Below are 10,342 nucleotides of genomic sequence, written 5' to 3'. Positions count from 1 at the left end.
TGAGATCACGCACAGCGTCACTGCATGCCTTTGACCACACCCATGGCTCGTCCTTATGCAGCAGCTGGCGCAGGGGGGCTGTGGTCGCAGAGTACTGGGGAAGAAACCTCAGGTAGTAACTTGTCATACCCAGGAAGGAGGCGACCTGGGCAGCCGAGCTGGGCTCAGGGATGGCCTGAATGGCGTCCACGTTGGATTGTAGTGGAGTTACACCGCTCGCTGACAGCCGGAACCCCACGAAGTCGATGGCTGGCACAGAGAGGACACATTTCTCAGCATTGAGAGTTAGCTTGTGCTTGGACAGGGCTGCGAAGACCATGTTAAGGCGCTTGTCGTTGATTTCACTGGTGGGCCCGTGTACCACTATATCGTCCAGATAAATGGCCACGCCCAGTATGCCAGCCAGCACGGAGACCATGATTTTCTGGAAGCAGCTAGGGGCGGAGCTGAGACCGAAAGGCATCCTGGTGTAGCGAAACACTCCTGCATGTGTCACAAAGGCTGTGAGGTTTCGGCTGCTGGGGTGGAGGGGCACCTGTAAGTACCCCTGTCTGAGGTCGAGCTTGGAGAACACCTCAGAGCCATAGAACTGAGCAGTGAGTTCTTCTGAGGTGGGCAGTGGATACTTATCAGGGACCACTGCCTTATTTACTGCACGTAGATCGACGCAGACACGCAGGCCCCCCGACTTCTTCTTAGCCACCACGAGGTTTGAGACCCAAGGTGACGCGTCCACCGGTTCAATGATGCCAGCTTCCAGCAGTTGTTGCAGCTCGGCGGAGACCCCATCACGGAGAGCCAACGGGATGCGGCGCAGTGGTTGGATGACAGATTTCACAGCAGGGTTGAGGAGAGGTTGATGGGTGAAGGCGGAGAGGCAGCCCAGCCCCATAAACAGCGATGGCCACTTCTGCTGCCAAGGTGTGGCAACAGTCAGGATTGCTGCCCCCCTTGTGTCTAAGAGGGAGAACCCCAGAGCGGAGAACAGGTCCAGGCCCATCAGGTTGGCCCCACGGCGTGCCACATGAAAAACTGCATTGGGCACCAGCTTGGTTCCATAGCGGACAGTCAGTTGGAGAGAGCCAACCAGATCGATTTTGGAGTCACCATACCCACAGAGGACAGCTGAGGGTGCGGACAGTGGCAGTGAACCGAAAAATTGACTGTAGGTATCAACATTCAGGAGAGACACACTTGCACCGGTGTCCAACAGCAGGGGGATGCACACATCATTAATGTTGACTGTGCATGATTTGAATGACACTGGCCCAGAGCTCACCTTGTGAATGACGGCGGTTGAAGACTGGGGGGTGTGGCCCACTGACCCAGCCGGGGAAGATCGACAGACGTTGGCAAAGTGATTGTGCTTACCGCAGCTACGGCATGTCTGGCCACGGGCAGGGCAGTTCTGAGCCCTTGAAACATGAGACCGAGACCCACAGTTACCACAGGACTGTTGAGGGCGGGGCCGAGAACGCCGTCGTTGCAGTTGCAAGACGTCCCCAGTGGAGTCGGCGCCCGCCTCGCTCTGGCTGGGTTGCGTCCCGAGGGGCAGCCGTGAGTAGAGGGAGGAGTCGTTGGCAGCTTGACTGGAGGTGGCCACTTGCTGTGTATTTAGCATAGCAGCACACTCAGCTGCTCCCTCAACCTGTAGTGCGATGGTAATTGCTCTGGACAGCAGCAGATCGTCTTTTTCCAGCAGCAGAGTCTCACGCACCTTTGCGTTGTTGGTGTGTTCGATTAGCTGGTCGCGAACCATCTCGTCCTGAAGCGCGCCAAACTTGCATGAGCTAGCTAGCCCTCGCAAATTAGCTACGTACTGCCGCACAGACTCACCAGGCAGTTGTAGTCGCTGACGGAATATAAATCGCCGAAGGAGGGCACTCTGTGGAGCAGCGAAATGGGTGCTCATAAGTCCCACAGCTTCGTCAAAGCTTGTGACGTTCCCCAGAGACCCGAGCACACGATGACCCTCTGCTCCCAAGCAGTGTAGCAACAGAGCCGTCTTCCTAGCCTGGCTCACGTCGTCGAGCCCTGAGGCGATGATGTAATTTTCAAAACTATGTAGCCAGCGAGTCCATGGTACCGGAGGCTCGCCAGGTAATGCCAGGAAGGGGGCAGGTGGTGGGAGAGAGATATCAGCCATCCTCGTCACCAATATTGTATTTAGAAATCACGTCAGGACACAGCGCTGTCGCTCGACACAACCTCTTCGTGGCATTCTTTATTTAGGCTGACACAGCATCAAAGGCAGACCCGATCAAACAACCCAGAGCCCGCAGGCATCACCAATCGATCCCAGCACAATAGAACAGCACCAAATCAAATGCAGCACTGTCGATGTGTGCATACATAACAGTGTCAATATCAAAACTCATCCAACATGAATCATCGATAATAACTACACGTCCTCCAGTCTTTCTAAAATGACCAGAATAGCAGAATTCCTGTCTTAACTCAATTATATTTAAAAGCCAAAATAAAACAGACTCCTCAGGTGGCCCAGGTAGTGTGTCAGTCTATTCCGTTGCCTACCAGCACGGGGATCACCGGTTCAAATCCCCGTGTTACCTCCGGCTTGGCCAGGCGTCCCTACAGGCACAATTGGCCGTGTCTGCGGATGGGAAGCCGGATGTGGGTATGTGTCCTGGTCGCTGCACTAGCGCCACCTGTTCAGGGGGGAGGGGGAAATGGGGGGAATAGCGTGATCCTCCCACACGCTACGTCCCCCTGGTGAAACTCCTCACTGTCAGTTGAAAAGAAGCGGCTGGTGACTCCACCTGTATGGGAGGAGGCATGTGGTAGTCTGCAGCCCTCCCCGGATCAGCAGAGCGGGTGGAGCAGAGACCGGGACGGCTCAGAAGAGTGGGGTAATTGGCCAGGTACAGGTACAATTGGGGAGAAAAAATAAAGGGGGGGGGAGACTACTCACAGACCTAAGCTATGATGAATACAATGGTACTAAAGTGTACCATACATTATATAGTATATTTTTATACATTAGTATGATCAGCTTGTACCATTTGTGCTTATAGTGTGTAACACCGCTTATTAGTTATGATCATGCTTTCTTTCTCCCTCAAACAAACCTGTTCTGGCTACAGCAAATCCAGTCTCACAGTTAAGTTGGCAGCAGGGTATCGCCGGCTGAACAGGTTTGAGCTGGGCCAGGCCCTTGTGTTCCTGTGCAAAGAAGGAGGCTCTACAGGCCAGCCTACCGTTGTGTTCCTCTGGAGAGGCAGAAGATCTACAGGCCAGCCTACCTTTGTGTTCCTCTGGAGAGGAAGAGGCTCTACAGGCCAGCCTACCTTTGTGTTCCTCTGGAGAGGAAGAGGCTCTACAGGCCAGCCTACCTTTGTGTTCCTCTGGAGAGGAAGAGGCTCTACAGGCCAGGCTACCGCTGTGTTCCTCTGGAGAGGAGGAGGCTCTACAGGCCAGCCTACCGCTGTGTTCTTCTGGAGAGGAAGAGGCTCTACAGGCCAGCCTACCTTTGTGTTCCTCTGGAGAGGAGGAGGCTCTACAGGCCAGCCTACCATTGTGTTCCTCTGGAGAGGAAGAGGCTCTACAGGCCAGCCTACCTTTGTGTTCCTCTGGAGAGGAAGAGGCTCTACAGGCCAGCCTACCGTTGTGTTCCTCTGGAGAGGAAGAGGCTCTACAGGCCAGTCTACCTTTGTGTTCCTCTGGAGAGGAAGAGGCTATACAGGCCAGCCTACCGCTGTGTTCCTCTGGAGAGGAAGAGGCTCTACAGGCCAGCCTACCTTTGTGTTCCTCTGGAGAGGAGGAGGCTCTACAGGCCAGCCTACCGCTGTGTTCCTCTGGAGAGGAAGAGGCTCTACAGGCCAGCCTACCGCTGTGTTCCTCTGGAGAGGAAGAGGCTCTACAGGCCAGGCTACCGTTGTGTTCCTCTGGAGAGGAAGAGGCTCTACAGGCCAGCCTACCGTTGTGTTCCTCTGGAGAGGAAGAGGCTCTACAGGCCAGTCTACCGTTGTGTTCCTGTGCAAAGAAGGAGGCTCTACAGGCCAGCCTACCGTTGTGTTGCTCTGGAGAGGAAGAGGCTCTACAGGCCAGCCTACCGTTGTGTTCCTCTGGAGAGGAAGAGGCTCTACAGGCCAGCCTACCATTGTGTTCCTCTGGAGAGGAAGAGGCTCTACAGGCCAGCCTACCGTTGTGTTCCTCTGGAGAGGAAGAGGCTCTACAGGCCAGCCTACCGCTGTGTTCCTCTGGAGAGGAAGAGGCTCTACAGGCCAGCCTACCGCTGTGTTCCTCTGGAGAGGAAGAGGCTCTACAGGCCAGCCTATCGTTGTGTTGCTCTGGAGAGGAAGAGGCTCTACAGGCCAGCCTACCGTTGTGTTCCTGTGCAAAGAAGGAGGCTCTACAGGCCAGCCTACCGTTGTGTTCCTCTGGAGAGGAGGAGGCTCTACAGGCCAGCCTACCTTTGTGTTCCTCTGGAGAGGAGGAGGCTCTACAGGCCAGCCTACCGCTGTGTTCCTCTGGAGAGGAAGAGGCTCTACAGGCCAGCCTACCGCTGTGTTCCTCTGGAGAGGAAGAGGCTCTACAGGCCAGCCTACCGTTGTGTTCCTCTGGAGAGGAAGAGGCTCTACAGGCCAGCCTACCATTGTGTTCCTCTGGAGAGGAAGAGGCTCTACGGGCCAGCCTATCGTTGTGTTGCTCTGGAGAGGAAGAAGCTCTACAGGCCTGCTTACCCTGGGCAGCTGGTTGCTCAACATGTCTACCTTGCTGCCATGCTCAAAGTTCAAATTAATTGAGGTAGCAGACAGGTTGCAGCTGACCTGGTCTAGTCAGATAACAGAATTTGATGTTATGTACGTATCAAATGATGAAAGCGAAGATAATATTTTTTAAGTGATACAAAAGAAGAGCAATTGCCAAGGCTTTCCTTTGCTCTAAACGAAAGTATGTTGTACCAGTTAACCAGTGTGGCTCATGCACATAAGTTCAGCACAGTGTGGCTCCTCAACATGGGTCATTTGTCTTCTGCATTTCAGCTGCCATGTGGTTAGGCTCATGTTTTTACTCATTTGGAAGTTAATCCTATTGTTTGCTTACCAGATGACATAGTCAAGCCTTCACCTGTGACCTGCGCCTCTTCTGACCTGCACCTCCTCTGACCTGCACCTCCTCTGGCCATACCTCGCACTGAGTGCAGCATACCATGCAACTGCACCTCAGTAGACCAGAAAGCTCTGCAGCGGGTCGTCAAGGCGGCCCAGCATATCACCAGTACCCAGCTCCCATCCATAAAAGACATTTATCACAAACGCTGCCTTCGAAGGGGTCTGAGCATCAGCAGAGATCCCACCCACCCCAACCATGGACTGTTCTCCCCCCTGCGCTCTGGGAGGCGCTACAGGAGCCTCAGAGCCCACGCTACCAGGCTCAAAAACAGCTTCTTTCCACAAGCTGTTTCCCACCTGAACCTTGCTACCCACTGAATGTCTGTAGATATTTTTAAATATTTTGTACTCCCGCTCTCTTTTAACTTATTTTTAGCTTTTGGTCTTCATGTGTGTATATCTTATACTGTGTTTGCTGTGTTTGTCTGTGTCTGTCTTGCACTGTTTGGTGAAGCCACAGCCCTCATTTCATTTTTAACATGTGCCTCCTGCACATTGTTTTTAATGACAATAAAATTGAATTGAATTGAATTGATACAGTTTATAATGACGTCTTATAGAACCACCAAGCCTTAACTCTTCTTTCAACAACAACAAAAATCCCTTGCTCCTCAGATAGACAGTGCACGTGACTTCTCCGTTAGGCCGGACAGGTATTAATTGATGGTATCTACCACTGACTCATTCCTTCCAGTTGATCCAGGAAGTAGTGCTGCAATGCAATCGACTATCAAATAATATTGGACATTTCAGGTCATAACTTTCAACGTGTCCTTTTTTCTTTTTTTTTACTTTCCAACTTCCAATACGTGGTTTACATAATTGGTTTAATTGGACTTATTGAAATGTGTCTGATGCGCATGTTGCGTTGAGCCATTGTAGAGCTGTGGTGCAGCAGTGGTGCCATGTTCAGAAACTCTGCAGTGAAGCCACTGAGTAATGTGACGTCATAACCGATATGCACAAAGGCAAACGTCTATGAAAATAAATGTTGTAAAACTAAATAATTTTCCTTTAACGAGACACATCTTTTAAATATTGTAATTAAATTCATTAAAGCACTCGTCAAGTTATGTAGGGCAGAAAAGATGTGTTGCAGCTTCAGGTTGAAACTTTCATCTAGGGTTCATCCAGGTTTCATCTGGGGTTCATCCAGGTTTCATCTAGGGTTCACCTAGGTTTCATCTAGTTTTTATCTAGGGTTCACCTAGGTTTCATCTAGCTTTTTATCTAGGGTTCACCTAGGTTTCATCTAGATTTTATTTAGGTTTCATCCAGGTTTTATCTAGGGTTCACCTAGGTTTCATCTAGTTTTTATCTAGGGTTCACCTAGGTTTCATCTAGCTTTTTATCTAGGGTTCACCTAGGTTTCATCTAGCTTTTTATCTAGGGTTCACCTAGGTTTCATCTAGATTTTATTTAGGTTTCATCCAGGTTTTATCTAGGTTTCATCTAGGTTTCATTCTGGTTTCATCCTGGTTTTATCTAGGTTTCATCTAGGGTTAATCTAGGTTTCAGATAGGTTTTATATAGGTTTCATCTCAGTTGCTCAGCTGGCCACAACCCAATCCTGATGTTATAGTACATTTTCTTCCATTGACACTTGTGGAAGAGCTTAGGAACATCCATTTGGAATCATAGTTTTGTTTTTTTCCTCTCTCTCCTTTCATCCCAAGTTTGCATGCCCAATTCCCTGTCCTTCTCATGCCTGGACATTACACACACCTTACTGAAGTGTGCATCCTCAAATACGCATGGACGTGCCAACTATTTTCACCTGGGAGCTGCACGTCTGTCTAGTGTAGCATTTCCCCCCAGAGCCCCCTACACCTACAGCTGGAAGGGCACCACTCAACCTGCAGGAGTCCTCGCATGTTTGCATTTTCCATAATTTGAAAAGAAAAATTACAGAATGTACATCGACAGCCTTGAAATACAAGTGAGCCAAATTCCACTGCTGTCACGTTTGGTGAGAGAAAAATAGTCTAAGAAATACATTAAACATACATTAAATCAGTAGAAGTATTAAATGCAATCAAGGCATTTTGCTAGTTTTTATTGAACTTGCGTGGTTCAAGGAAAACACTGATTTGAATGTAGGTAATTCAGTGTCATTGTGCTGTTTGGACCACTGATGTCAGTGTCAGGACAACGCACATCCATTGTATCCTCAATTTCATCCAGTCTACTGACCTTCTCATTACGTCACATTTCTATAAAAGTAACTGGTTACCACCCGTGTGATAGCTTCTCGTGTGTGTTCAGAAGTAGGCGAGGGTGCATTACATCATTGATCAACTTGAATGAATTTAGACATGTTTCAGAAATCCTCAAATGGGTTTGTGAATGGTGTGTAGGTGTTTTTCCTATTTTAATGAAGTGTGTGTGTGGTACTTTTGATATATCTGTTGTTTTACCTTGGCAGCCACTGATGAGCTTGGTTTCTCCAGCAGGTCCCAGAGCTGCTGCCTCCTGTCAGGACAGCAGCCGTGGTCCTCCTCCTCTGCCTCGTTGTCCCTTAATGTATCAGCTTCTCTCCTGAGCTCCTCATTCATCTGCTCCTTCTTCTGATGGTACCTGGCCTGACAGCATGACTCGAGGTATATTTCATCAATGCCCCAGTAGTCCAGCTCTTGGCCAAATGACAGGGCACACATCTCCTCCATCATGTGAAGTTTGCCCGTGCGGTAAAAGTTCAGAATGGAGGAGAAGGCGCCTGGGTGGCGATCGAAGAAATACTCGTTGTCATTAATGGTGTAGTCATCACAGATTTCCAATAAAGACTCATGAGTGTTGCAGTCTCTTAACTGCCCCAGACGGGTTCTGGGAAGGCGGTCCAGTGTTCTCCACAGAACCTCATGGGTGAGGCCTCCAACATTGAGCCGCATTCGCCGTGATCGGGCCTTAATGCGAATAATCTCAATGGGCTCAGGAGGCAGCAAAGGAGTCTGTGCGGTCCGCAGGTTCACTTTGGATGTGCTGCAAGTCAACCTGTCTGTCATCACTGATACGCTAGTGTTCCTGGTGCGAGGGAACGGAGTTTGACCTCAAACGGAGACGGTCATGTGAGCGGCACTTTAGAGGAGTTAGGGCTGGATCAGGTGTTGCATGGGTGGACTGTAGACACCACACCGAGGACAAATCTGAGGCACTTCAGGCTCAAACCTCTATCCAGCAGGTCGGGTCGATGGCTAAGGAAACAGGGCAGCCTACATTAAACAAGTCTGCATTGTACAACTCACACAACACCCAAGTACCTCAAACTAGACTACACAGACAAGAGATGATTAAACACAAGGAGTGAACGTCTATCTGAATCTTTCACCGATTCAATTCAATATCAAACTGTAAAACTAAGTTGTCAGGTTTTGGAACAGAAATAATATTAATTTTAATCGTAATAAGAATAGTAATAGTAATAATAATAGTAATAGGAATAAGAATGGTAATAGTAATAATAATAGGAATAGGAATAAGAATGGTAATAGTAATAATAATAGGAATAGGAATAAGAATGGTAATGGTAATAGTAACAGTGATATTAATAGTAAGAATAATAATAGTAATAATAATAGTAATATTCATAGTAATAAGCATAATAGTAATATTAATACCAATAGTAATAAAATAATAATAGCAATAGTAATAGTAATAATAATAGCAATAGTCATAAGAATAATAATATTAATAGTAATACTAATAGTAATAATAACAGTAATACTAACAGTAATAGTGATAAGAATAATAATAGTAATAACAATAGTAATTTTAATGTTTTTCAGAGCTGGTGTAATCTCAACTGCATTAAAAATCTCAATGATGTCCCAAATCATACAGTGGTAATGTATTGAACTGACCCATATCATCAATTAAGTTTAATGGTTTATCTACTAGTAGTAGATAGAAACTATATATATATATATATACACTACCGTTCAAAAGTTTGGGATCACCCAAACAATTTCGTGTTTTCCATGAAAAGTCACACTTATTCACCACCATATGTTGTGAAATGAATAGAAAATAGAGTCAAAACATTGACAAGGTTAGAAATAATGATTTGTATTTGAAATAAGATTTTTTTTACATCAAACTTTGCTTTCGTTAAAGAATCCTCCATTTGCAGCAATTACAGCATTGCAGACCTTTGGCATTCTAGCTGTTAATTTGTTGAGGTAATCTGGAGAAATTGCACCCCACGCTTCCAGAAGCAGCTCCCACAAGTTGGATTGGTTGGATGGGCACTTCTTTGAGCAGATTGAGTTTCTGGAGCATCACATTTGTGGGGTCAATTAAACGCTCAAAATGGCCAGAAAAAGAGAACTTTCATCTGAAACTCGACAGTCTATTCTTGTTCTTAGAAATGAAGGCTATTCCATGCGAGAAATTGCTAAGAAATTGAAGATTTCCTACACCGGTGTGTACTACTCCCTTCAGAGGACAGCACAAACAGGCTCTAACAGGTACTATTTAATGAAGATGCCAGTTGGGGACCTGTGAGGCGTCTGTTTCTCAAACTAGAGACTCTAATGTACTTATCTTCTTGCTCAGTTGTGCAACGCGGCCTCCCACTTCTTTTTCTACTCTGGTTAGAGCCTGTTTGTGCTGTCCTCTGAAGGGAGTAGTACACACCGGTGTAGGAAATCTTCAATTTCTTAGCAATTTCTCGCATGGAATAGCCTTCATTTCTAAGAACAAGAATAGACTGTCGAGTTTCAGATGAAAGTTCTCTTTTTCTGGCCATTTTGAGCGTTTAATTGACCCCACAAATGTGATGCTCCAGAAACTCAATCTGCTCAAAGAAGTGCCCATCCAACCAATCCAACTTGTGGGAGCTGCTTCTGGAAGCGTGAGGTGCAATTTCTCCAGATTACCTCAACAAATTAACAGCTAGAATGCCAAAGGTCTGCAATGCTGCAATTGCTGCAAATGGAGGATTCTTTGACGAAAGCAAAGTTTGATGTAAAAAAAATCTTATTTCAAATACAAATCATTATTTCTAACCTTGTCAATGTCTTGACTCTATTTTCTATTCATTTCACAACATATGGTGGTGAATAAGTGTGACTTTTCATGGAAAACACAAAATTGTTTGGGTGATCCCAAACTTTTGAACGGTAGTGTATATATATATATATATATATATATATATATATATATATATATATATAACCCATATCACCAATTAAGCTTTAATGGTTATATAT

The 10,342-nt window shown here is 46.9% G+C and overlaps 1 protein-coding gene across 1 annotated transcript in view; it reads right to left on the bottom strand.

Moving 5' to 3' along the window:
* The window catches only part of LOC130123866 (potassium voltage-gated channel subfamily B member 2-like), a 109,624-nt gene extending 101,487 nt beyond the window's left edge, over positions 1–8,137 (bottom strand). The window contains exon 1 of the mRNA XM_056293177.1: positions 7,553–8,137. Within this exon, the coding sequence (XP_056149152.1) occupies positions 7,553–8,137 (585 nt within the window). The remainder of the gene's footprint in view (positions 1–7,552) is intronic.
* Positions 8,138–10,342: the final 2,205 nt, after the last annotated feature.

The sequence above is a fragment of the Lampris incognitus genome, chromosome 14 (assembly GCF_029633865.1).
Source record: "Lampris incognitus isolate fLamInc1 chromosome 14, fLamInc1.hap2, whole genome shotgun sequence".
Classification (NCBI taxonomy): domain Eukaryota; kingdom Metazoa; phylum Chordata; class Actinopteri; order Lampriformes; family Lampridae; genus Lampris; species Lampris incognitus.
The sequence above is the reverse complement of the archived record's forward strand: the minus strand, read 5'-3'. Positions and strand labels throughout refer to the sequence as shown.